Source organism: Podarcis cretensis (assembly GCF_951804945.1).
Source record: "Podarcis cretensis genome assembly, chromosome: 16".
In the NCBI taxonomy this organism is placed as follows: domain Eukaryota; kingdom Metazoa; phylum Chordata; class Lepidosauria; order Squamata; family Lacertidae; genus Podarcis; species Podarcis cretensis.
The window spans coordinates 4,184,035-4,207,069 of NC_137186.1; the positions used below are offsets into that span (position 1 = coordinate 4,184,035).

The 23,035-nt window shown below is 43.1% G+C and overlaps 1 protein-coding gene and 1 long non-coding RNA gene across 2 annotated transcripts; one reads left to right on the forward strand and one right to left on the reverse strand.

Moving 5' to 3' along the window:
• Positions 1–395: 395 nt before the first annotated feature.
• Positions 396–10,392, forward strand: LOC307205922. The gene is made up of 3 exons (XR_013834197.1): positions 396–482; positions 4,273–4,318; positions 8,947–10,392. It is a non-coding gene; the product is annotated as an uncharacterized lncRNA (long non-coding RNA).
• On the reverse strand, positions 4,959–21,641 carry HORMAD1 (HORMA domain containing 1). Its single transcript, XM_079958599.1, has 15 exons — positions 21,045–21,641; positions 17,344–17,399; positions 16,982–17,126; positions 16,495–16,558; positions 15,059–15,095; positions 14,904–14,924; positions 14,770–14,796; positions 13,072–13,139; positions 12,232–12,383; positions 11,899–12,128; positions 11,673–11,739; positions 10,772–10,848; positions 10,399–10,482; positions 8,849–8,938; positions 4,959–6,042 (listed from the first exon to the last, which is right to left on the reverse strand). The coding sequence occupies exons 2-15, from the start codon at positions 17,374–17,376 to the stop codon at positions 5,962–5,964; spliced, it is 1,176 nt and encodes a 391-aa protein (XP_079814725.1). The 5' UTR covers positions 17,377–17,399; positions 21,045–21,641; the 3' UTR covers positions 4,959–5,961.
• Positions 21,642–23,035: the final 1,394 nt, after the last annotated feature.

Here is a 23,035-nt window from a genome sequence, read left to right on the forward strand (position 1 = left end):
CGAGGAGTTCCATCGGCCTTCCCTGCCCAAGAGAGAGAGGGAGGGAGAGACTCTTGCCCACGCCGCCCGCAAGCCTGGCATGAGGTGCTTGCAGCAGCGCCATGGCCGCTGAAGCGCTGCCCTTCTGCATCCTTCCCCATCCCCTCTTCCTGCTCCCTCACGCCGCCTCCGACTTCCCCTGGCAGTGTGGCGGAAGTCTTGCAAGAGAGGGGCTGCCTGCCCACCCACCCACCGCCACCCGTCTCCACACAACGCACCCGAGGGGGAAAAGGGAGAGACGGAGACACAGCAGCCCGTGCACGCACTTTCTCTCTCTCAGCCGAGGACCCCGAGCCGCTGCTTCTCTCCCGAGCCAGGCAAACATGAAACCCGGGAAATTGAAGGGACATCATCAATAAGGGACAGCAGTGGGACACGGCGCTGGGATAAGGGAGTTTCCCACCAAATAAGGAACAGTTGACAGCTATGGTGTGTGGCCTGGGGTGAGTCCCGAGGGCCAGATAGAGATCCCTTAAGGGCCACCATCACTGGCCTAAAGAAACAATGTGTGGGATAAAAGGTAAAGGTAAAGGTACCCCTGCCCGTACGGGCCAGTCTTGACAGACTCTGGGGTTGTGCGCCCATCTCACTCAAGAGGCCAGGGGCCAGCGCTGTCCGGAGACACTTCCGGGTCACGTGGCCAGCGTGACATCGCTGCTCTGGCGAGCCAGAGCCGCACACGGATACGCCGTTTACCTTCCCGCTGGTAAGCGGTCCCTATTTATCTACTTGCACCCGAAGGTGCTTTCGAACTGCTAGGTTGGCAGGCGCTGGGACCGAGCAGCGGGAGCGCACCCCGCCGCAGGGATTCGAACCGCCGACCTTTTGATCGGCAAGTCCTAGGCGCTGAGGCTTTAACCCACAGCGCCACCTGCGTCCCAATGTGTGGGATAACCAGCCTCATATAACCAACATACTTAAGTCGAATGAATGAATGAATTTATTTCAATTCAAAATCCTTTATTAGGCATAACACACCAACAAACAAACAAACATCATATACAAACTGTGTAAAATACGGGCACAGCAAACACAATTTATCCGAGTCCTATTCTTAACTCTCAGAAATTAAACGATGTACATAAATAACACAATACGATATAATATAGTATAATAATACAACGCAGCAACATCTCCTACCATTAAAAACCACTAAGTCTCTTTATCATGGCCCATTCTTTCTTCATAATAATAATAATAATAATAATTTATTATTTATACCCCGCCCATCTGGCTGAGTTTCCCCAGCCACTCTGGGCGGCTCCCAATCAGTGTTAAAAACAGTACAGCATTACATATTAAAAACTTCCCTGAACAGGGCTGCCTTAAGATGTCTTCTGAATGTCAGGTAATTCTTTATCTCTTTGACATCTGATGGGAGGGCGTTCCACAGGGCGGGTGCCACTACCGAGAAGGCCCTCTGTCTGGTTCCCTGTAGCCTCACTTCTCGCAATGAGGGAACCGCCAGAAGGCCCTTGGCGCTGGACCTCAGCGTCCGGGCAGAATGATGGGGGTGGAGACGATCCTTCAGGTATACAGGACCGAGGCCGTTTAGGGCTTTAAAGGTCAGCACCAACACTTTGAATCGTGCTCGGAAACGTACTGGGAGCCAGTGCAGATCTCTCAGAACCGGTGTTATGTGGTCTCAGTGGCCGCTCCCAGTCACCAGTCTAGCTGCCGCATTCTGGATTAATTGCAGTTTCCAGGTCACCTTCAAAGGTAGCCCCACGTAGAGCGCATGGCAGTAGTCCAAGCGGGAGATAACCAGAGCATGCACCACTCTGGCGAGACAGTCCGCAGGCAGGGAGGGTCTCATCCTGCGTACCAGGTGGAGCTGGTAGACAGCTGCCCTGGACACAGAGTTAACCTGCGCCTCCATGGACAGCTGTGAGTCCAAAATGACTCCCAGGCTGCGCACCTGGTCCTTCAGGGGCACAGTTGCCCCACTCAGGACCAGGGAATCCTCCACACCTGCCCGCCTCCTGTCCCCCAAAAACAGTACTTCTGTCTTGTCAGGATTCAACCTCAATCTGTTAGCCACCATCCAACCTCCAACCGCCTCCAGGCACTCACACAGGACCTTCACCGCCTTCACTGGTTCTGATTTAAAGGAGAGGTAGAGCTGGGTGTCATCTGCATACTGATGAACACCCAGGCCAAACCCCCTGGTGATCTCTCCCAGCGGCTTCATATAGATGTTAAAAAGCATGGGGGAGAGGACGGAACCCTGAGGTACCCCACAAGTGAGGGCCCAAGGGTCTGAACACTCACCCCCCACCACCACTTTCTGGACACGGCCCAGGAGGAAGGAGCGAAACCACTGTATAACAGTGCCCCCAGCTCCCAGCCCCTCTAGACAGCCCCTTCATGGACAGCTCTTAAAAATTCGGCTGCTATTAAAGTAAAATGAATTTATTAATACGGTCACAGACCAGCGTCAACACACACAATATCACAGATCATTAAAAAAATAAAAGATATATATCAAAAATACAAGGGACAATATGAATATAACAAGGATTTAAATATAAAAATTAAAAATTAATTGTTAGCGTGCCCCCTGTAATTAACATTTGGGGGTTTGGTCATTATGGGGTACATACTTAAGTCGAATTAACGCATGCAGGGGGAAGACCATGAAGTAATCTGTCCTGGCACGCTTGGCTCACCTTGGTTGCAATAAAGATATCGTATATCGTAAATTAAAGTGTTCTCAATATAGTTAATCTTATTTAATATACACAATTGATTTAATATATTTCTTTATTAAGCCAAATATAATACACAAACAGATTTATGCACTTTCACTCTCAATGAAGACTTTGAGTCCCTGTCAAGATAAAAAGGCACTACTACTAATTTTACCTGAGCTCAGCATGTAAAGAGGTCTGAGTTGGTTGCTGCAAGCTCAGACCGCATGGCTCTTACAAACTATTATGTTCCTATGTCCATAATTTAGGAACTTTCATCACTATAACGAAGCCAAGTTTTACACAGCCTATGCAATTTTTTCTGAATGCTGTGTGGAAAAGCACATGAATCTGTCCTTTGGAGAGCTTGCAAGTAAACTGTTTTTAACTTACCTCGCGTGTGGTGTGTGTTTTTTTTTTCTGGGGGAAGATGGGACTATTTTGGAACTCACTCACAAGGCCATATTTTTAAAGGTCTAACAGTCTATATTTCCACGCTTTACTTTGCAGCATATTTTGTGACTTTAAATCTCTTCTGGGGTTCTCTCACCAAAGAGCACTTGACCCAAACTTGGATCTTGGCATCCAGGAATTCTCCATTTATACTGTTATAGATTCTGGTAGAATTAGCAAAAGTTAGAATCAATGATGGTTTGATTAAACTCTGCCAAACATGGAAATTCCTGTACTTGGCCTATGCTGGGGAGCCAGACCAGCCTGGCAAGGCAGGCTATGTGCAGCCATTAATAAACATAGAACAGTCAGTACCCTAACAACAGGTAAGACATTCAGCAGCAGACAAGGAAGGGGAAGGTTGCCAGGAAAAAAAAGTGTCTTTTAAAATGAGGTTTTGAGCAGCAGCTTTTGGAAAGGATGGGCCAGAACTCCATGCAGCAATTGGCTGGAGGAGGCTGCACTGAGAGACGGGGGGGGGGGGGGCATGACTGACTGTTGCATTGGACCCATGCTTGCTGATGCTTTGAGATGCAACGAGAGACACTATTGGGATATGATATTCTGCAGCGCATCATAGACTCCAGGTGTAAAGATGTGTAAAATAAACCATATTTCTTACAAGACACTAGCCTCCGCTGTGCCTCGATTTTCCCAACGGAAATGCAACAATGGCTGAGTGCCTGGAACCCCCTGAAATTTTGCTACAACTTGCAGAGATTGGGCTTTCCCTTGCTGGAGGGAACAGATGCTGGGCAGCTATCTGGATTTTGTGCGCTGAGCAGGAGAGACTAGATGCCTAGAAGTCTCCCTCCAGCTTTGATTCATTGGCTAAAGAATTGCAATCTATCTATTTCAGTTTATTTTTCCCAATCCTAAATTTAGTTATCCATATTTCTCCTTCAGCTTGTTTGTGTGTGTGGGTTTTTTTTTTTTAAAGAAGCCCCTTAAGATATGCCAACATTTTAGTTTGCATTTCTCCCAACTGTTTTGTATGCAGTTTTCCAAAATGCACATCTTTGGAAGCAATTTTTCCAACTGCAGATTTTTTCTAGGTTATTTTCACTAATATACACATTTTTGTGCACAGATGCAGAACTGCATTGCAAAATTAGGAGGAGTGGGAATTTCAAAAGGTAGGTGAGCCAAAACGCAGCTATTATTTTAGAAAGTGTTAGGTATGTTTGCAGTAAAATGTGAACCAAACTGAGTTTCTACCCCATTCCTACTTCACCATGGCATTCAAAATGGCAGACCGTACAGGGCCAGAAGTCTTTTCCCTGCTTATCAGGTTAAGCCAGTCCTGGAAGCTGAAGGAATGCCCCTCCTCCCCACTTATTTAAGCAAATGCATATCCTGCATTTCCATCCACGTTGGCTAACAATATAAAATCCAAGAAACAATATCAAAACCCAATAAAAACCAACCAACCAGGACTCCTGGTGTTATTTTTGAGGATGCTGTCTGTCAGCCATGGTGCCCCCACCCAAATAACCAATGAATCATTTTGTATGAGGTTTGTGGCATCCAGAGAATAAATTATTGGAAGATGACTGTGGCACTAGATGCCACTGCTTACTACAATCATCTTTAGATGCCATATTATTTTGCTTCCTGTGGAGTAAGGTTCCAAAGAGTTATTGCGAAAATACCAGTTATTTCTTTACAGTATTCTGAAAATGAACATGGCAATCACAGAAAGATTGGGAACACCCAGTGATGAGGCAGGAATCAACATTTAAAACAAACATTCTGAAAAGAGGCAGCTTGTTCAAGTTGTAAATATTTTATTGTGGCTATAAAATTGGAAGGTCTAAAACAAAGCACATGCACTGCAGACCTCTATAAACATTTAATCAGAAATCAATATGTTCTCGAGTCATACTTCCATTATGTTTCAAGAATTATATAGCATAAAATTTTTAAACATTTTCTCTACATTTTTTATAACACTTCTAGTAACAGAAAACAAAGTAACAAATGCTTTAAAAGTTAATTGCTAGCTCCAGAGAAGGTAAGATGTGCCTAAGAACTGTTGGAATCCATGGGGCTTAAGTCAATTTTGTGGCATCTCATTCCACAGTACTTAGATGTGATTAACTTTTTCTGTGGATGAGGCTACTGGTTACAACATCCTTCCCCAAGCTGGTGTCCCGTCCCCCCTATTTTTTGGACTACAACTCCTATCAGCCCTGGGACTGATGGGAGTTGCAGTCCCAAAATCTAGGAGGTTGAGTCACAAACCTTTAGCTTTTTCCTTCTTTTAATTCGCATGGCAGTATTAATATTGCCTGATTTTTTTCCATTTGGAATCAATTTATCATAGTTTGTTCTTAAGGACATTTCCCTCTGGCCCAATTTAAACTGCTGTTGGGTCTCATTTCACCTGTGCATGCAACATTAAGCACGCTTGAGATTCATTACCTGGGCACACTCTACAGGTAACAGCTCAGAGCCCCAAATTTAATGTGAGCCTGACTACATGAAATGCCACATGGGTATATTTTCTTGCACGCCCAATATTACATTTAAATCAGGCCTCAGATAAAGCAGCAGCTCTCTATCCACGTTGACAAGTGAAATTTTACAAGACTAGATTTTACGTTTACCTGAGTTAAAAGCCTGCACTCTTAACTGCAAATAAAAGCACTGAAAAATGTTGGGTGGTTTTAACAGGTTAAACTATACCCCCTCTAAAACATCAAAATACTGGGTATAATGAGAAAAACATTCTAGGGAGGGGGGAAACGGGAAATAATAAACATTTGGAAGCCAATATCTAAATCCGCTCTTTTGGTTCACTGATTTTTCTCCGTTTGGGAACTGAGTCTTCACCAGAAAAGAACTCAAGATGATAAACCTTTTTTAAAAAAGACAATGAAGTATTATTTAGTCAAACTCAGAGTAGAACCATTAAAATCAACATACTGACTTACTCTAATGCACTTAAATATTGTCAGGTAGAGCCCAATGATGCTGAGTTACAGAGAACAAAGAACTTTGTGTCCTCTCTGCTGCTTTTCAGTGAAGGGTTTGCTACAATTGCCCTATAAACCATGCATCTGTGATATGTCATTGATCAAATGGGAATTTCAATTCTATCTGATCAAATAGGAACTATGCACTTTAACTGAGCATAATTGTAAATCAGCCTCCCCCCGCCCCAAAGCCTGACACCAGCACCAGGCTGTCATGTTGACCCTGGTGTCAGATTCCTTATCTGCAGGGGATGAGAACAAGGACTCTGAAGCAGAAGGGGAAAGGGCATGCAGGGCCAGCCCCAGAAGCACTCTCAGATGAACCTGCTGGACCAGTGCGCTCCTGCCCCAGCCTGAGGATGTGGCACTGCCATTCGGTCTCAGAGGACTCCCCTGCAGAAGACTCAGAAAGGCCTGTAGCTCCCCTGCTTATCACAGTAGGAGACCAGTGCTGAAGGCCGGGTCCTTTAAGTAGAGCAGCATCTTGCAGCACAGATGGCTATAACAATTAGACTGTCCCTGCCACTGCTATTGCTGCTGCTGCTACTGCTATACAGTGGTACCTCGGGTTACATACGCTTCAGGTTACAGACTCCACTAATCCAGAAATAGTACCTCGGGTTAAGAACTTTGCTTCAGGATGAGATCAGAAATCGCACGGCGGCGGCACAGCAGCAGAGGGAGGCCCTATTAGCTAAAGTGGTGCTTCAGGTTAAGAACAGTTTCAGGTTAAGAACGGACCTCCGGAATGAATTAAGTACGTAACCAGAGGTACCACTGTATAAGGTCTCAGTTTCAGCTTGTACCTTGCTGGAGAAACCTCAGAGCTCCGTGTTCCCCAGAGCACAGGCTTAACCCTGCCTTGCATCCATCCAGCCTGACATTTCCCCCACCTCTTCTAGATTTTGCAGTGCTGTTTCCAGCCAAGTATTGTGTACAAAACTGTGTACACTGTGTCAAAGTGCACATATTATGCACAGGTATTCCCCAATATACACAAAAAATAGATACACTGGGACAAAGTGCATAAAAGTGCACAAATTAGTGAAAAGAACATACAAAAGAGCATTATGTTAGGAAAAATTGCTTTGCAAAAATGTGTATATTCTGCAAATGTGTATAAAAAGGTAAAGGACCCCTGACAGTTAAGTCCAGTCGGGGACGACTTTGGGGTTGCGGCACTCATCTCGCTTTACTGGCCGAGGGAGCCAGCGTTTGTCCGCAGACAGTTTTTCCGGGTCATGTGGCCAGCCTGACTAAGCCGATTCTGGCGAAACCAGAGCAGCACACGGAAATGCTGTTTACCTTCCCACCGGAGTGGTACCTATTCATCTACTTGCACTTTGATGTGCTTTCGAACTGCTAGGTTGGCAGGAGTTGGGATCGAGCAACGGGAGCTCACCCCATCACGGGGATTCGAACCGCCGACCTTCCGATCAGCAAGCCCTAGTCTCTGTGGTTTAGACCACAGCGCCATCCAAATGTGTATATTAGAAGAAATTGGCACTGAAATGCAGATAAATTTTCATGAGGACTTTAAAAAAGAATTTCACAATTAACGCTCACTCTTCCAAGCAGTGGGCGGGGTTTGCGACTCAGCAAATGGGCTTCCCGTGCCAGGGTGACACCCCCTTTGGTTGCTGGCTGTTGCTCCACCCCCTCCCCGGCTACCCAATCGGCTGCCAGCTGGGGGGCAGAGCAAAGACCCGGTAGTGCAGGCTCCAGCTGACCATCTCTCCATTCAGTCTTTGGAGATGTAGAAATGTGGAGAAATCAACTGAAGGCTGGAAAAAATGAGGGGAATTGAGGGAAACCAAAACTGTCAGACTTGGCCATCCCTAACAGCAGGTAATACTCACCATTGTCCTAGATCTCAGGGTAAACAGGTTATGAAAAAGCAGGCCATAGAACTCACTACCTGCCAGGAATACCTTAGCTCCAACCAAACTTTAACTAGCAGAGCCAAAAACAGCAAATCCAGAAAAAGCAAAAACTTGTGTGTAGGAAAAGGATGTCACCATACTGGTTCCAGGAGCTGTCTTGCAACGTAAGCGGTTGTTGAGGGTCCTCTTTGCACAAGTTGTAGTGAAGAGACATATATTTTAAACTCTCTCAGCAATTGTTTGGGCATCCCTGGGTTATTTGCCTCTTTCTCACTTTGGGAACTGCTGTTTCTGCTCTGGTCAGCCTCCCTGCCTGTGAAACGGAAGCTCTGAAGATGCAGACTGGGTGACAGCCAGCACCTTCTGAGGCTCCAGCTGGGAGGGAGAATCCAGAAGAAAGAAATGCATCCCACCTCCACAAACCACATTTTGTTCTGTGCAGCCTCATTTGTTCACTATAATGGCTGCAATTGAAGGCATCATTTTGTCCACTTAAGGCCACAGTCCTAGGCACCGTTTGAACCCAATGAAGCACAGTGGGACTTCACCAAGTAAACATGCCTAGGGCAAGGTTGCACAGCAGGTCTCACTCAAATCAACAGGACTGACATGAGTGAAAACACAGTGGACGACAGCCCTATAAAATCACCTAATTTTCCAATATTGTAATTGCCCCTAAACAAAAAACTGGCAAACCAAGGCTTCTGGTTTTGCATAGAAATGTTGGATTGATAAAGACTGGAGATGGGGGCACCCACAGCAAGAACTCTTGTTACTTTCCTCATAATGCATGGAAAGAACTTACTGGCTTCCCCGATTCTGAGTTTCTTCTCTTCTGGGTTTCTCTGGGACACTTTGCTGCTAACTGAATTCTGTTGCTGCCTCCCTTGTCACCCTTGACAGAGACAGAAGAACCGTTAGCTCCAGGAGAGAGGTCTGCAGATGGCTATTAAGAAGCGTGCTGTGCATCCGTAGGCTGTTACTCTTCCTCAACGTGTGTTAAAAAATTAATGAAGGACTCTTTAAGAGTGGCGACAGTAAGGGCAAGTCTTAGCTTGGTCATGACAACATTATGATTTACTTTGACCGCTGTACATCTGAAGGGCATTTCCTAAGATGCTGATTCTGGTGGAATCTTCCCCCACAATGTCTATAAGGTGAAAATGTCAGTAAAGCAACTGGCAGATGCCTACGAAGGTATGTTTCTGTACTGAACAGAGCGAAACTAGGAGAGGAGTGAGGGTAGAAAGAAACTTAGTCTGGTGGACAGAGTGTGGGGATGGTCCCTCACAGTGTCTGTAAAAGAGATGAGCTGAAATCTTTACAAAACTTTTTCAGCTCAAACGCAGGACCTTCTGGGTTGTATGGTTTCATGCAACTTTCTTCCTAGGTTTCAAAGTCCAAGGCCTCCTTAGAAGCACAAACTATCAAAAACTTGTAGTAATCTAGTCCTGCATCTTGTACAAAACTCAGCTTCTTACATTTTTAACATTTCCTTCCTAGAAATCTTGCTATGGACAACAATAGCTTTGTCTATCTTTCACAAAGGCTAAGCTCTGGTATTTTATTGTTGAAAATAAACTAATGAATATGCTGCCCTACTGGTGCTACTACTATTTATAATAAATGTTTAGGTTACCTCCAGACTGTTATTATTTTGTGGGACGGATTCAATGGCATATCAGGAATTTAGTTTTATGCAATTTAAGTTGATTTAAAGCACTCTGGAGCAACAAATCCACTTTAAAAAGACAGCAGACCCTTTGTGGTAAGGAACATGATGGGGAAATGCACGAAAAAGTGTGGGATGAATGATCATTTGATGGGAAGAGGTATATAACCTCCCTGCAAACAAATCAGGATAAATGCTCAATAATCAGGGCATCTGAAGGAGCCTTAGTTAGTGCCCAAACATGCTGGACATGAACACGGCAATGGCATGGCATTGGCACTGGAGCCTAAATCAAATATTTTCCAAGAGCTCAATATGAAGCTGTGAGAAGAAATCTGGGCTGTGATGCTGAGCACCTGGGTTCAGCTGTGCAGCTTATCATGCGGCCTTGCGAAAATCACAAGCTTGCTGGGAGGATAACTAAGGCACTGCATTTGGAGTACTATTGCGGGGGAAATGCTATGGAAATAAATGAATACATTATTTAAAATAATAAAATTAATAATCATCCTGACTCCAACTTGCGCAACAGTAGCAAAATTGAGGTAACCTGAAAAATGAGCTAAGCCTTAAAGAACAGGGTTTGTATTGTAAAAATCTAAGTTATGTACCCCTTAAATTTTTTATCTCATTCAGATCATGCAACAGAATAGTTTGTTAATTATTTTAAAAATGACACTAACTGTGTTGCCTTTAAACTTCCTTCCACTTCGGGTCTTTCCCTCAGCTACTTCAAGTTCTGATGTCTTATTAATTAGATGTTCCACCTAAAAACAGTTAAACAAACAAAGAGAACAGCTTTTAAAAAGAGAACAGCTTTGGTTTGGGCTCTTGGAATGAGGACAAACATACTTACACAGTTTTGTATGTGATTTTGCCAAATATACACCCATACAAACAATATCTACATAGATTTTGCAGGAACTCTTCCGCTAATTGTCAGATTGTGTTGCACTTGTTAAATCTAGTAAACATTTATCCAGCCACAAAAAAAGTAAGTCTAAAAAACTAAATGAGAACAAAACATTGGTACAGAATAAAAAGGCAGCTTTATACCTGAGAACTATTGATGGAGAAAGTTTGGCTGTCTTCTATCCTCATGTCTTCATCTTCTTCACACACTAAATTAAGTTCTGGGAATGGTATTGGAAGAAAATTGTACAAATTCTTAGAACACTGAATAAACAAAGAGTTTATATTTCTGTACATAAGTAGAATGTTCTTAAAAGAGGATTGACAGATACACTGACAAGGCTCTAGTCTTCTCTGAGTGAGAGGCAGCCTCCTCCAGAAGGTGCAGGCAGTTGCTAAGGAGACAAAAACTGCTGGAGATATTAAGTGTGAGGAATGTGGTCCTTCCTCCCCTGCTGTCATTGCAAGTTCAGGATGTAAAAGTAGTCTAAACATGTGGGAAGGTTCATTCTTGGGGGAAAGGATATCACTAAGTGGTAGAGCACACATATTGCATGCAGAAGGTCCCAGGTTCAATCTTTGGCATCTCCAGGTAAGCATGGGAACAATTTCTGCCTGAAATCCTGCAGAGCCACTGCCCATTGGTGTAGACAGTACTAAGCTAGATGAACCAATGAATGTGACTTACTCTAAGGCAGCTTCCTATGTTTCTATAAAGCAAGGGTTGTAGCTCAGTGGTAGAGCATCTGATGTCCAGGTTCAATCTCTGGCATCTCCAAGAAGAGCTGGGAATGACCTCTTGCCTGAAACCCTGAAAAGTCATTGGCAGTCGGTGTAGGCAATACTGAGCTAGATGGACCAATGGTCTGTCTTGGTATTTAACAGCTTCCTGTGTTCCTATCTTCTAACCCAAGTTCTGAGCAGAGTGTCAGGCACAGTTTCATAAAATTAAAGAGGTGTGCAGAAAAGGTGTTGCCATGGAGAACACATCACTGTGTGCCAATATGAAAGCAAAACACTCCTAGATAACATATGCTCTGTGTACCTTTAGTATGAGGAACCCTGTGTGTGTTTTTCTGCTCCCTCATTCTGTTTTCTGCAATAAAATCTTCCTGTGTAAAGAACACAAACAAGAACATCTTCAACAAAGCTGAAATGTACCTGTAAAAGCATTTTGTTAAGGATAGGCAAGGCAAATACTGTCAAAATTTCAAATAATAATAACTCCATACATCATTACAAAACTATAAAAATAAATTTCAAACCCTTACATCCATTTTATCAAGATGCTGTGGCTTTGTGGAAGTCAGTGCCTTCCCTTGCCTTAATAAGTCTGCATCGACGCACTCCATTCGATCCTTTTCCGTCGTCACTTTAACTTTCATCGTATGAAAAGGGGTCGGAACCTCACCAACACTTAGGTACATAGGCTCCCCCTCGAATGCCACTGCTTCACAATGACCCTCTTTGAATCCTGGAGGGTGGTAATCAGGAGGCGTAACTAAAAAGGAAAGTTGGTGATATTCCATAATGGGAAACATTTGTTTCATCAGCAATTATTCTGAAATATTGATGTTGAACAGAATTAAAATTTGAAATGGTACCTTCATCATAATAGAACAGCTTCATCGTCAGACAGACATCACCAGGCAGAGGGCCCAGGTTCTGCATCAGGACATAAATCTTTCGTAGCATCAGGATACTAGCTTTCTTAGTACTTGTACACGTGTTGTTGGAATTACTTCCATTGTTTTTACTAGAAAAAAACAAAACCATCCATTATTTGAAAGCAAGGGCAGCTGGTGCCTCTACTAGCAGTACTGGAAATGGAAACAGGAGCCTTCTTACATCCCTAGTCCTTACACACAAAGAGTGGCTTTACTCTCCTTCTTCCCATCCTCCACTCTCCTGATCTCTCTAAGCAACATGCCCCAGCCCACCATGGTTTAAAGCAGTCAGGACCCACTATTGACTCTGAGCCTGATCGAAACTAGATAACAATGGTAGCATTACACTCCCCACATACAAACACATGGTAAAGTATTTAAGAAATTTTAAAATGCGTGTTTGGGTTAAAGGTAGGTCATGGGCTGAAAACGCTGAAGACAATTGTTTAAAACACCGTATCTATATTCTAGAAGTCAAATCCATTAGGTACAGGAGAAATTGGGAACTGATAAAATTGCATATTTGCTATTTGATAATATTTCCTGAGCCTTTCTAATAAATGTGACTAGAAACCAATTGAGGGCTGATTGTTATTGAGCATTTGCTCTGCAGCAATTAAATGCCTTCTCTTTGGTGAACACAGGGACATATTAACATCCAGTTTTTAGAATCAAAGAATACATGTTGGCTTTTCTCAGCTTGCTAAAACAGCCTGGCAGAGAAATGTCTTGTATAACTGCCTGATGAAAACAGTGGGGTAGGAGAGGAGAGAATACCTTGTGAAATCCATAGATGGTCCTTGATCGCTGTATTTGAACTTAAATTGGTAGCACTCTGTAACAGTCTAAACACAAAACATAGTAGTTACGTATCAAGTGCCTAAAATTGGAAACAGCAAGTAGAAGGCAGCACCAAGTCTAACAAATCCTTCGCCTTTGAATGTCCTCCAGTAAGCTCAGGGTGGAGGACATGGGCTCTCTTTCCCGTTTTATCGTCATAACAACCCAGTGAGGTACGTTAGGCAGAACAAGAGTGACAGGTCCTGAAGTGAGTTTCATGGTTGAGTGAGGTGTTGAATCCAGGTCTCCACAATCTGAATCTAAGCACTTCGGCTCACAGTAGTAATGTATACTGATAGTGAATACTTTTAAACTCATTGTATCTAAAGTGAACAAGCAATATGGATACTTAACTGCACTACTGAACGCAATGGGTTGCATCTGGTGTTGGTCCTAGACCCACTGAAATTAATCAACATGACTAACTTATGTATATCAATTTCAACCTAGCTGGATACCACTCATTGGACTGAAATCTCTTTTAGAGCCTTTGATGACAGAAAGGTTGGGTTTGACTCCTTTAAATAGACTTCATCCAGAGTGGATGTTAATGATAGCTTCCAGGCCACCCAAACTGTCAATTCTCAAGCCAAACCAGCAATTTGTTTCAAGGCTTCCCTGCACCATTCACTTTCATGGAAGAAAGATCCACTTTCTTTAAACATCATCAGTATAAAAAAATGGAATGTCCTTCATCATGGAGTTTGATTTTATGCTGGCCTAAGTACTGCAATCCAGTTTTAATCCCTTTTTCATTACCAGCTTTCCTTTGTGATCATTTGGATATTCTTTTTTAAAAAACAATGCACTTTTTTAATGGAATTAGGGTCAGCAGAAGCAAATAATAAGAGAAACGACTGCCATAAAGTTTGGGCTGCAACATTTAATATGTAGAATTCATCTTATTTAATATTCTAATTATCACATCAAATAGAGGAAGAGTGACACCTAGTGGCTGGATTTTTTTATCCTTATCTGTGGCAAGGGATATGCCTGGGGAAGAGAACTTGCGGTTCTCCAGATACTGTTGGACTCCCAGCTCCCATCAGCCTCAGCCAGCCTGGAAAAACATCTGTGATGATGGGAGTTGTAGTCCAGCAACACCTGGACTGCCACAGGTTCCCACCTCAGCAATATACACTTGATACACTCTTCTCTTGTTCCCAAAGAAAGGAAGAGTCAAACTCGACAAGAAGCGATTGGCTCTCCTTAAGTTTCCTCCCCACCCTACCCCTTTAGCCAAGGGGATGAACTAAATGAGGACCACAGCCGCTGGTTCCCCCCCCCCCCAAACAATGTATTCCCAATCTGAACCCACCACTTTTATAAAGCTGGTTGCAGATTAGTGTTTGAAAAAGGAGGTGGTGTTGGAATGTAGAGATGGTGAGGGAAATAGTCCAATTACAGTAAATTTCAGAAACCATTCCCTTCAAATGGCTGTTTAATGATTTCTATTAGAGGTGTCCTTTGATCTTTCATAGTGGTCACTGTCAGATGCACTGAATTATCTTACAATCCACATTTGTCGACATGTGTCTCTTTCAGCATGTCTCTTCACAAAAAGTATGTACTAATCCAGGACAAAACATCTGCAATATAAAATGTGCACTTATGAATGCAATATCATAAACTTACCTGAGGATCTTCCTGATTGGTGTAGACCTGTATTTAAAAGATAAACAACATAATCAGGACAATAGCAAATACAATACAGCATATGAACTATTAATTAATATTGAAATGTGGACGTGTATATATATTAAACTTACCGCTAAGACGATTAATCTGAGCTATTTACCCAAAACAATAAAGAAAATAAATTAGAAATTAAAAGCATTATAGTGTGTTTACTATAATGAAAATTGCTAAGATGAATCTGTGAACGCATAGTTACTCATTAAAGAGAAAACCATATTTAACTTACATATTTTTTCTGCAGTGCATCATAGCATCCCAGCATCCTGTAAAAATCATAAAATGCTACTGCTTCACACAAATATATGCATTTTGGATTTTTTAATCCCATTCATCTGTATCTATTGTGCAATTTTTCAATCCTGCTTTTATTCATTAAATGCTTACCATTATTTTATGGGCCTGACAAAGACAGCAATTGGATTCCTATTTACACTGAGTGAAATCCTCAACTACACACACACAAACACAAAACTTTCATCTCTAGCCAGCACCCTGAAGCCAAAATCTGCTTTGGCCACACCACTGTCCCTTAAATCTCTGAAATGCCTTCCTCTTCACTCCTGAATCCTCTCCACTCTTCTCCCCCAGAAATTCCACTCTTCTCCCCAGAAAAATCCCCACCTACAGTATAACCATTTATCCTCCAGCTCTATCACTCTGAAATGTCTGAAGTTCTTCTGCTCTCTCAAATGACATTTTTGTTCTTCTCTTAGTCCTTCTGAAGCCTGGAACTGTTTCCCAGAATGCCACCATCATGCCACCTCTCTGACTTCCTTTAAATTCTATCCTTTCCATTCCCTCATCTGTACTATACATTTAAAGCAGTATCATACCATTTTAAACAGTCACTGATTCTTTCAAAGAGTCCAGTGAAATGTTCACATCACAGAGCTACAATTTCCAGAGTGGTTTAAATATCAATCCCTCTTTCCAGGCCAGGGAACTCTAGGAATCTCTGTGAGGGGTATGGCGGGACAGGGAGTCTCCTAACAATTCTCAGCACCCTTAATTAACTACAGTACTAAGGATATTTTGGGTGAAGCTATGACTGTCTAAAGTGGTAAGATACTGCTTTAAATATATAGTGCAGTGTTAGAAACTGAGATAAGAAAGCTAGGAGCTATATGGCACCTTAAATCTAGGTTATGGGTGCAACAACGGAAAGTCTAGGCATGCTTTTTAAAAATAACAAGAATACAAAGCTGGAAATGAACTGCAGCTAAAATATTATGTTCATTTTTCACATGGTCTAGTCCTTCTCCTGCCCACACCCCTAATATTCTTAAGAGGGTCTCATCTCCAGTCTTCAGAGAGTGGCTGGAAGTGGGGAGGAAAAGGTCCTCCTTTCCTTCCACTCTGCCGTTTTAATATGAAATCTTAGGCACAGCACTGCGCCCAGAGCTCAGAAACTGTTCACACTAATGAAATTCCCTGTCGCAAAATGTGCCTAGAACAACGGGAGTTTTGAACACTGGTATAGTGCAGATAGGGGCAGCACATAGTACCAAACCTAAGTACATATATGTCACCTCTTGTTCCCTTGTTCAAACCTGCCTCCATTTCCCTTCATCTGTTTTCTCATGTTGAATTACAGACTGTAAGCTCCCTGCGCTAAGGACCTATTCTCTAATTATTTGCAAAGTGGAAACCACAAAAACCTACCATTTCACCAGCTGACTGGAGCCAGGGCAGTTTTTATCCTCCCGCAGTATTTTCACACAGAGGTCTTAAAATACAATCAAAATACATTTGATAAATCTTAATTGCAACATTGATGACGCTATTAGTGACAACTTTTTCTGTTCTTTACATAAGCACAGAATGGAAAGGGAGAATCACTCAACAGCAGTTTGCAACAATAACCCTGCACTTTCAAATCATTATTTGATGACATGTTTTTGCATATTTTAAGGATGGTCCTATATTGATTGCATGGTTTTATTGTTTTTTGAGATTACACCCTGCTTTGGGATGTTCTGCTGGAAAGCAGGTCACAAATGTTTATAAGTACCGTAATTACATAATAATAGCTTAAAGCTCAGGTACTTTTTCTGGGGTATCACTATGTAGTAACTTCTGAAGATCACAGTCTGGTGTGTTTATCAGCTACACTACAGAGAAAGTTTGCTCTTTTTGGAAAAGCCATTACCATCAATATATCTTGTTCCATATGCACTTTCTGGAAATATCCCTCTTAGGTAGGTAATGCAGGATACAGCTATTGCCAGAAGTCTTTTCACTAATACTAGAGATTGCTGCTCAGTTGATATTTTGTTGGGAAATATTATTGCACTCTAAAAGGTAAAGAAGAAAGAATTAAGAAGAGCATGGATTCAGAATAGCTCTACACATTATTATGTCAATAAATATGCAAATGCCTAACTCACTTCAACCTTCGGTGCATCATACTGAGTTGATCTAAACACAATGGTTACCATAAACATATAATTACTGTAAAAAAAAAACTTATTAAAGGGTAAGAGAAATTAAATTTTTGAAATGGACCTATACCAGAGAGGTTCTTTGCTTCTGAGCAGTTGCCATATTTCCTGTTCTTTCTCAGTCACCTGTTGATAAAAAAATGTTGTGTTAGTATATACAGTGTTTTGGTGAGAAATTCCAGTTTCTAAATTTAACAAATGACTGATCATGTAAAAAGATTTGTTGCTCCTGGGAGTAGACTCTCTTTTTATAAAATGCCCCACTTGGTTTAAAATGAACTGATTATTTATTTAATATGTATTTATATATTATTAAAACGCTTTATGTTGCCTCTAATATCACAGATGAAGAGTTTTAATAGTTTTAGACTATATTTTATTGGTTGTATTTTTCCCCCAGCCAGGATCATACCTCTTCTGCCCTGCCCTGCCCTGCCCGCTCCTTGAGGGTAGTAAGCAGAGTTTGTTGAAATTAATGACCATGACTAGCTTCAATGTATTCATTTCCGTCTACTCTGAGTAGAACTGAGTTAGGATACAACCCAGAGTGCTCTTGGCCTGGCTGAAAAGTGTTTTTGACCTGTGACGACCGTGCATGCCTCTTGCTTGCCTGGGTGAACGATAAAATCACCGAGGCTTTTCATTTAACAATTCAGCAGTATATAAATTTTATGGAATAAATAAATAGAGATTCAGAGTGGGAAAGAACCTCGAGGGTCATCCAGTCCAAGCCCCAGCAATGCAGAAATCTCAACTAAAGCCTCCATGACAGACGGCCACCCAACTTCTGCTTAAAAACCTCCAAGGAAGGAGAAATGTGTGGGTCTGTGCAGGAACACTCTGGTCTTTTGTGTGTGTGCAGAAACTGCCCTACTGCTCAAAGGCAAGAGTCAGATCCGCTGCATGTTTGCCTCTGGCCCCACCACCCGCTATTGGCAGGGGCAAAGCTAGGCTTTATTTCACCCAGGTCAAAGACCCACACATTGACATCATAGCTGTCAACTTTTCCCTTTTCTTGCGAGGAATCCTATTCAGAAGAAGGGAATTTCCCTTTAAAAAGGGGAAACGTTGACAGCTATGATTTACGTACACATGCATGCACACAGGCTGGGGGTCTTATTGGTGCCCTTCTGGAAGCTGTACCTAGGACAAAAAAAAAAAACCCAGCTAGAACCATAGCTATTTTCAGCTATTTTCAGAGCTATTTTCAGATTTGAAAATAAGGGATGTGCACTGTGGTTTGCTGTTGTTTTATTGATTGGAGTTTAGAAACTACTTGTTGTAACTGTTGAGTAGATTTCTGTTTAATTTTGAAATGCTGACATTTAATATTATTCTATATTGTTTTAATGAATGTTGAATGTTATTTTATTTGCATATTGTATATTGTATTATGCATATTGTCTTATTTAGATGATGTTAGCCGCTCTGAGCCTGGCTTTGGCTGGGGAGAGCGGGATACAAATCAAAATTTATTATTTATTATTAAGGGATCAGCAGCCTCACCTGTCCAGGGGACAGTCTATGGCAGAGTTTCCCAACCTTGGGCCTCCAGCTGTTTTTGGACTACAACTCCCATCATCCTTAGCTAGCAAGACCAGTGGTCAGGGATGATGGGAATTGTAGTCCGAAAACAGCTGAAAGCCCAAGGTTGGGAAACGCTGGTCTATGGGATATCTAACAATCTGGGATAGCAGCGGGAAGCAGCGCTGGAATAAGGGAATTTCCAGCAAAAAAGGGAAAGTTGACAGCTAGGGCTAGAACCCCCCCAGCCCCAGCCCCTGTAAAGTAAAAGGTAAAGGTACCCCTGCCCGTACGGGCCAGTCTTGACAGACTCTGGGGTTGTGCACCCATCTCACTTAAGAGGCCAGGGGCCAGCGCTGTCCGGAGACACTTCCGGGTCACGTGGCCAGCGTGACATCGCTGCTCTGGCGAGCCAGAGCCGCACACGGAAACACCGTTTACCTTCCCGCTGGTAAGCGGTCCCTATTTATCTACTTGCACCCGGAGGTGCTTTCGAACTGCTAGGTTGGCAGGCGCTGGGACCGAGCAGCGGGAGCGCACCCCGCCGCAGGGATTCGAACCGCCGACCTTTCGATCGGCAAGTCCTAGGCGCTGAGGCTTTAACCCACAGCGCCACCTGCGTCCCCTGTAGCTTCCTGGAAAAAGGAACATGGCTCCTCTTTCCCATCTGGGCATTCATATTACCTCTTACAAGACAGAAGTACTTTTTGTGGGGGGACAGGAGGCGGGCAGGTGTGGAGGATTCCCTGGTCCTGAGTGGGGCAACTGTGCCCCTGAAGGACCAGGTGCGCAGCCTGGGAGTCATTTTGGACTCACAGCTGTCCATGGAGGCGCAGGTCAAATCTGTGTCCAGGGCAGCTGTTTACCAGCTCCATCTGGTACGCAGGATGAGACCCTATCTGCCTGCGGACTGTCTTGCCAGAGTGGTGCATGCTCTAGTTATCTCCCGCTTGGACTACTGCCATGCGCTCTACATGGGGCTACCTTTGAAGGTGACACGGAAACTACAACTAATCCAGAATGCGGCAGCTAGACTGGTGACTGGGGGCGGCCTCCGAGACCACATAACACCGGTCCAGAAAGACCTACATTGGCTCCCAGTATGTTTCCGAGCACAATTCAAAGTGTTGGTGCTGACCTTGAAAGCCCTAAACGGCCTCGGTCCAGTATATCTGAAGGAGCGTCTCCACCCCCATCGTTCTGCCCGGACGCTGATGTCCAGCACCGAGGGCCTTCTGGCGGTTCCCTCCCTGCGAGAAGCCAAGTTACAGGGAACCAGGCAGAGGGCCTTCTCGGTGGTGGCACCCGCCCTGTGGAATGCCCTCCCATCAGATGTCAAAGCGATAAACAACTACCTGACATTCAGAAGACATCTTAAAGCAGCCCTGTTCAGGGAAGTTTTTAACGTGTGATTTTACTGTATTTTTGGTTTTTATGGAAGCCGCCCAGAGTGGCTGGGAAGGCCCAGCCAGATGGGCAGGATATAAATAAAAAAATATTATTATTATTATTATTATTATTATTATTATTATTATTATTATTACATCAGGAATGTGGAAGCTTTGCTCCCTGCCATGTGCATAGCCAGGAATTATGTTGGGTGGGGAGAGAACAAAGCTATCTATGCTGGAATTGTTCAGTTAGTTAAGGTTTTTAAAATTTATTTACTTGATTTAGTGTGGGGAGCAGCTTCGCCCGGCCCCAGATGTCGATGAACTACAACTCCCATCATCCCTAGCAAGCATGGCCAAAGACGAGGGGTGATGGGAGTTGTAGTCCAGCAAAATATCGAGCGAGCCAAAGTTTTCCCGATTGAAATTGTCCCCTCACACACCGCAGCTATTTACTCCACTGAGGGAGGAAAAACCACACTGAAGCTTGGGAGGGACGAGGGGAGCAAATTAGATCTGTAAGAAAAGTATAGGGTGAGGAAAGGCTCGCCTCCCCCCGCATATTCTCTACCAGCCTCTGGGCATTAAGAGCCCAGCTGCAAATGTCAGCTGGGAAGTTGGCAGCAGCAGCAGCCCTGAGGTTTACGATGGAGTCTAATATATAAAATGGGTCTCGTGAGAGACCACGTCTAACTTGAGGCGATTCCAAAGAGCCAAGCCATGTAGCGCACGATGGGGCTTTTTTGCCCTGGGGGGGGGCGATTTAGGACGTCCGTGCTTGCAAACAGACGACCTCTCATTACATTAAATAAAATTCATTCTGGGATATTAATTTATTTAAAACAGACGCCCTTACATCATATGTACAGACTGTAGTATTTTGTTTTATTTTTAACTATTTCATGGCGATTCCCGCACGCTTTTCAAAATCCTTTTTCCTCTCAGCAAAAAGCGGGGATTTTTAGGCTCCTCGCGCGCGCGCGCCTCCCGCTTTCCCGCCTTTTTTCGCTCCTCCGACGTCGGCGGTTTAACGGACGGCCGCCCTTCCCTCTCCGCCGCCTGAACTTTCCCGCCTTTTTCACACCTCAGGCGACCCATCTCAGTCGCTCAGTGCGAAACCTATTCAGACTGAAGGGTGGACACTGTAAACAACAATAATTCTTTCCTTCCCTAGTTGACATTTTATTCACCCTTCCCCCAGAGTTACTTAATAAAGCCACACTTTTATTTTTCCACCAAGATGGTCCCCATCTTGTGGTAACTTTTAACGCTATCAGAAGCAAATCGCCACCAATCACTATTGTAATCTGGTGGTTTTTACCTTATCATAGATCTTAACTATTCTTGGAAGTTTTAAATTTTACTGAAACTTTCATTGTCTTATTCTTCTAAACTGCTCTGAGATTCATTCGTTTTTTACAATCAAGTGACATAAATCTCATAAAATAAAATAAAAATAATTGTTATTGGGTTGCATTCAATGCTAGTTCTTTTCAGAGCAGGCCCATTGAAGTTAATAGACCTAACTTGCTTCCATCAATTTCAATGGCTCTACTCTGAGTAGAACTTTAGCTGGCTACAACCCCTTATTGTTTTAAAATAGTTCCTTAACAGAAGTGGGGTGTAAGTATAAAATGGCATTGTTCTTTGAAACCATGTCTCACTTAAAAGAAATATCACCTTTTTCTCCCCACCCCCAGCTCTATGCCTTTCTATAATTGTCTGGCAGGCAGAAATTCTCCGGGTGAAGCTTCCTCCAACCAGTTAACATCTTCATGACAGGAAAAGCGGAGCTTTTTTTTAATTTCATGCCAGGCATGGTTTTAAAAGCACACAGAATATTTTTTCGGTGGAGAGGCGCTGCAGCCCCCTCTTAGACAAGGGAAAATACACTTTTAAGGACATATATATGTACACTTCATGCCCACATACTCAGAGGGACTGCCCTCGACCTCCTTCATGGCTAATATGTTTGCAAACTGGTCAGAAAAAAAATAAATATAGCAGCATCTTCTCCACCTTTAACAGAAATCAGAATGTGACATTTTTCATGGCATGGAATTCAAATTATCTTTGCCCTAGCTACAGATCAGATTGCTGCTCAAGACAACCCTACCCTAGGTCTGATATAGATATAGACAGCAATTATTTTATAAAGTCAAGAGTAGTTGAATAGGAGATGGACTGTGCTGGTTGAGTACCCTATAAGGCCTTCATTGTATCTGTGTGTCCAAGTTGGCCAGTTTCCCACTGGTGAATGGAAAAAACACTCTGCGCATCCTCAGAGAACATTTCCTCAATCACCTTCTTACCTCCTCTGCTAAACTGACATTGAAAACAGGGCAAAGTCAAGTACGGCTCTTTCATGCCACACCTTCCACAAAGAAAGTCTTTTCACACATATTTTTGAAGGAACAGGGTTAATGTCTAAACCAGGGGAGTAAAAAAGGGTGTTAGGGTATTTTTGTGTGTAGAGAGATGTATGGTAGATGCGAGGAGGGAAATTTATCCAATAACTGTTCCTCAGAGATACTGAATGAAGAGGAGAGTGCTCAGTTTTCTTTACTGTGAGGCATTAGAGCTCAAAGTTGTTTAAAAGTTAGTTTAACCTGGAATCCCATGTGTCCAGAGTGGTTGTGATTATTCAGTGGTGTTCAAATGTGCTTTATTATTCCTTAACACTGTGCAATGGCCAAATCTGGGAATTCAAAGTATGTCCTGGCAAATGTGTTGTATCTTCAGAATGAAGTGAAGGCATTAGCTGGCAATAGCTATATACAGTACGTCCTTGGAAAACATAGCTTGACCTTTGCAATGCACACACATTCCTTAAAAATTCCAGGCAGT

What these genes read in the sequence shown, in the direction of transcription:
- HORMAD1 (XM_079958599.1), bottom strand. Translation starts at nt 17,376, where the DNA reads ATGGCAACTGCTCAGAAGCAAAGAACCTCTCTG. An exon ending in TCCAGTCAGCTGGTGAAATG is followed by an intron (nt 15,096 to 16,494) that starts GTAGGTTTTTGT and finishes TGATTTTTACAG; the next exon opens with GATGCTGGGATGCTATGATG. An exon ending in GCTGTTCTATTATGATGAAG is followed by an intron (nt 12,129 to 12,231) that starts GTACCATTTCAA and finishes TTTCCTTTTTAG; the next exon opens with TTACGCCTCCTGATTACCAC.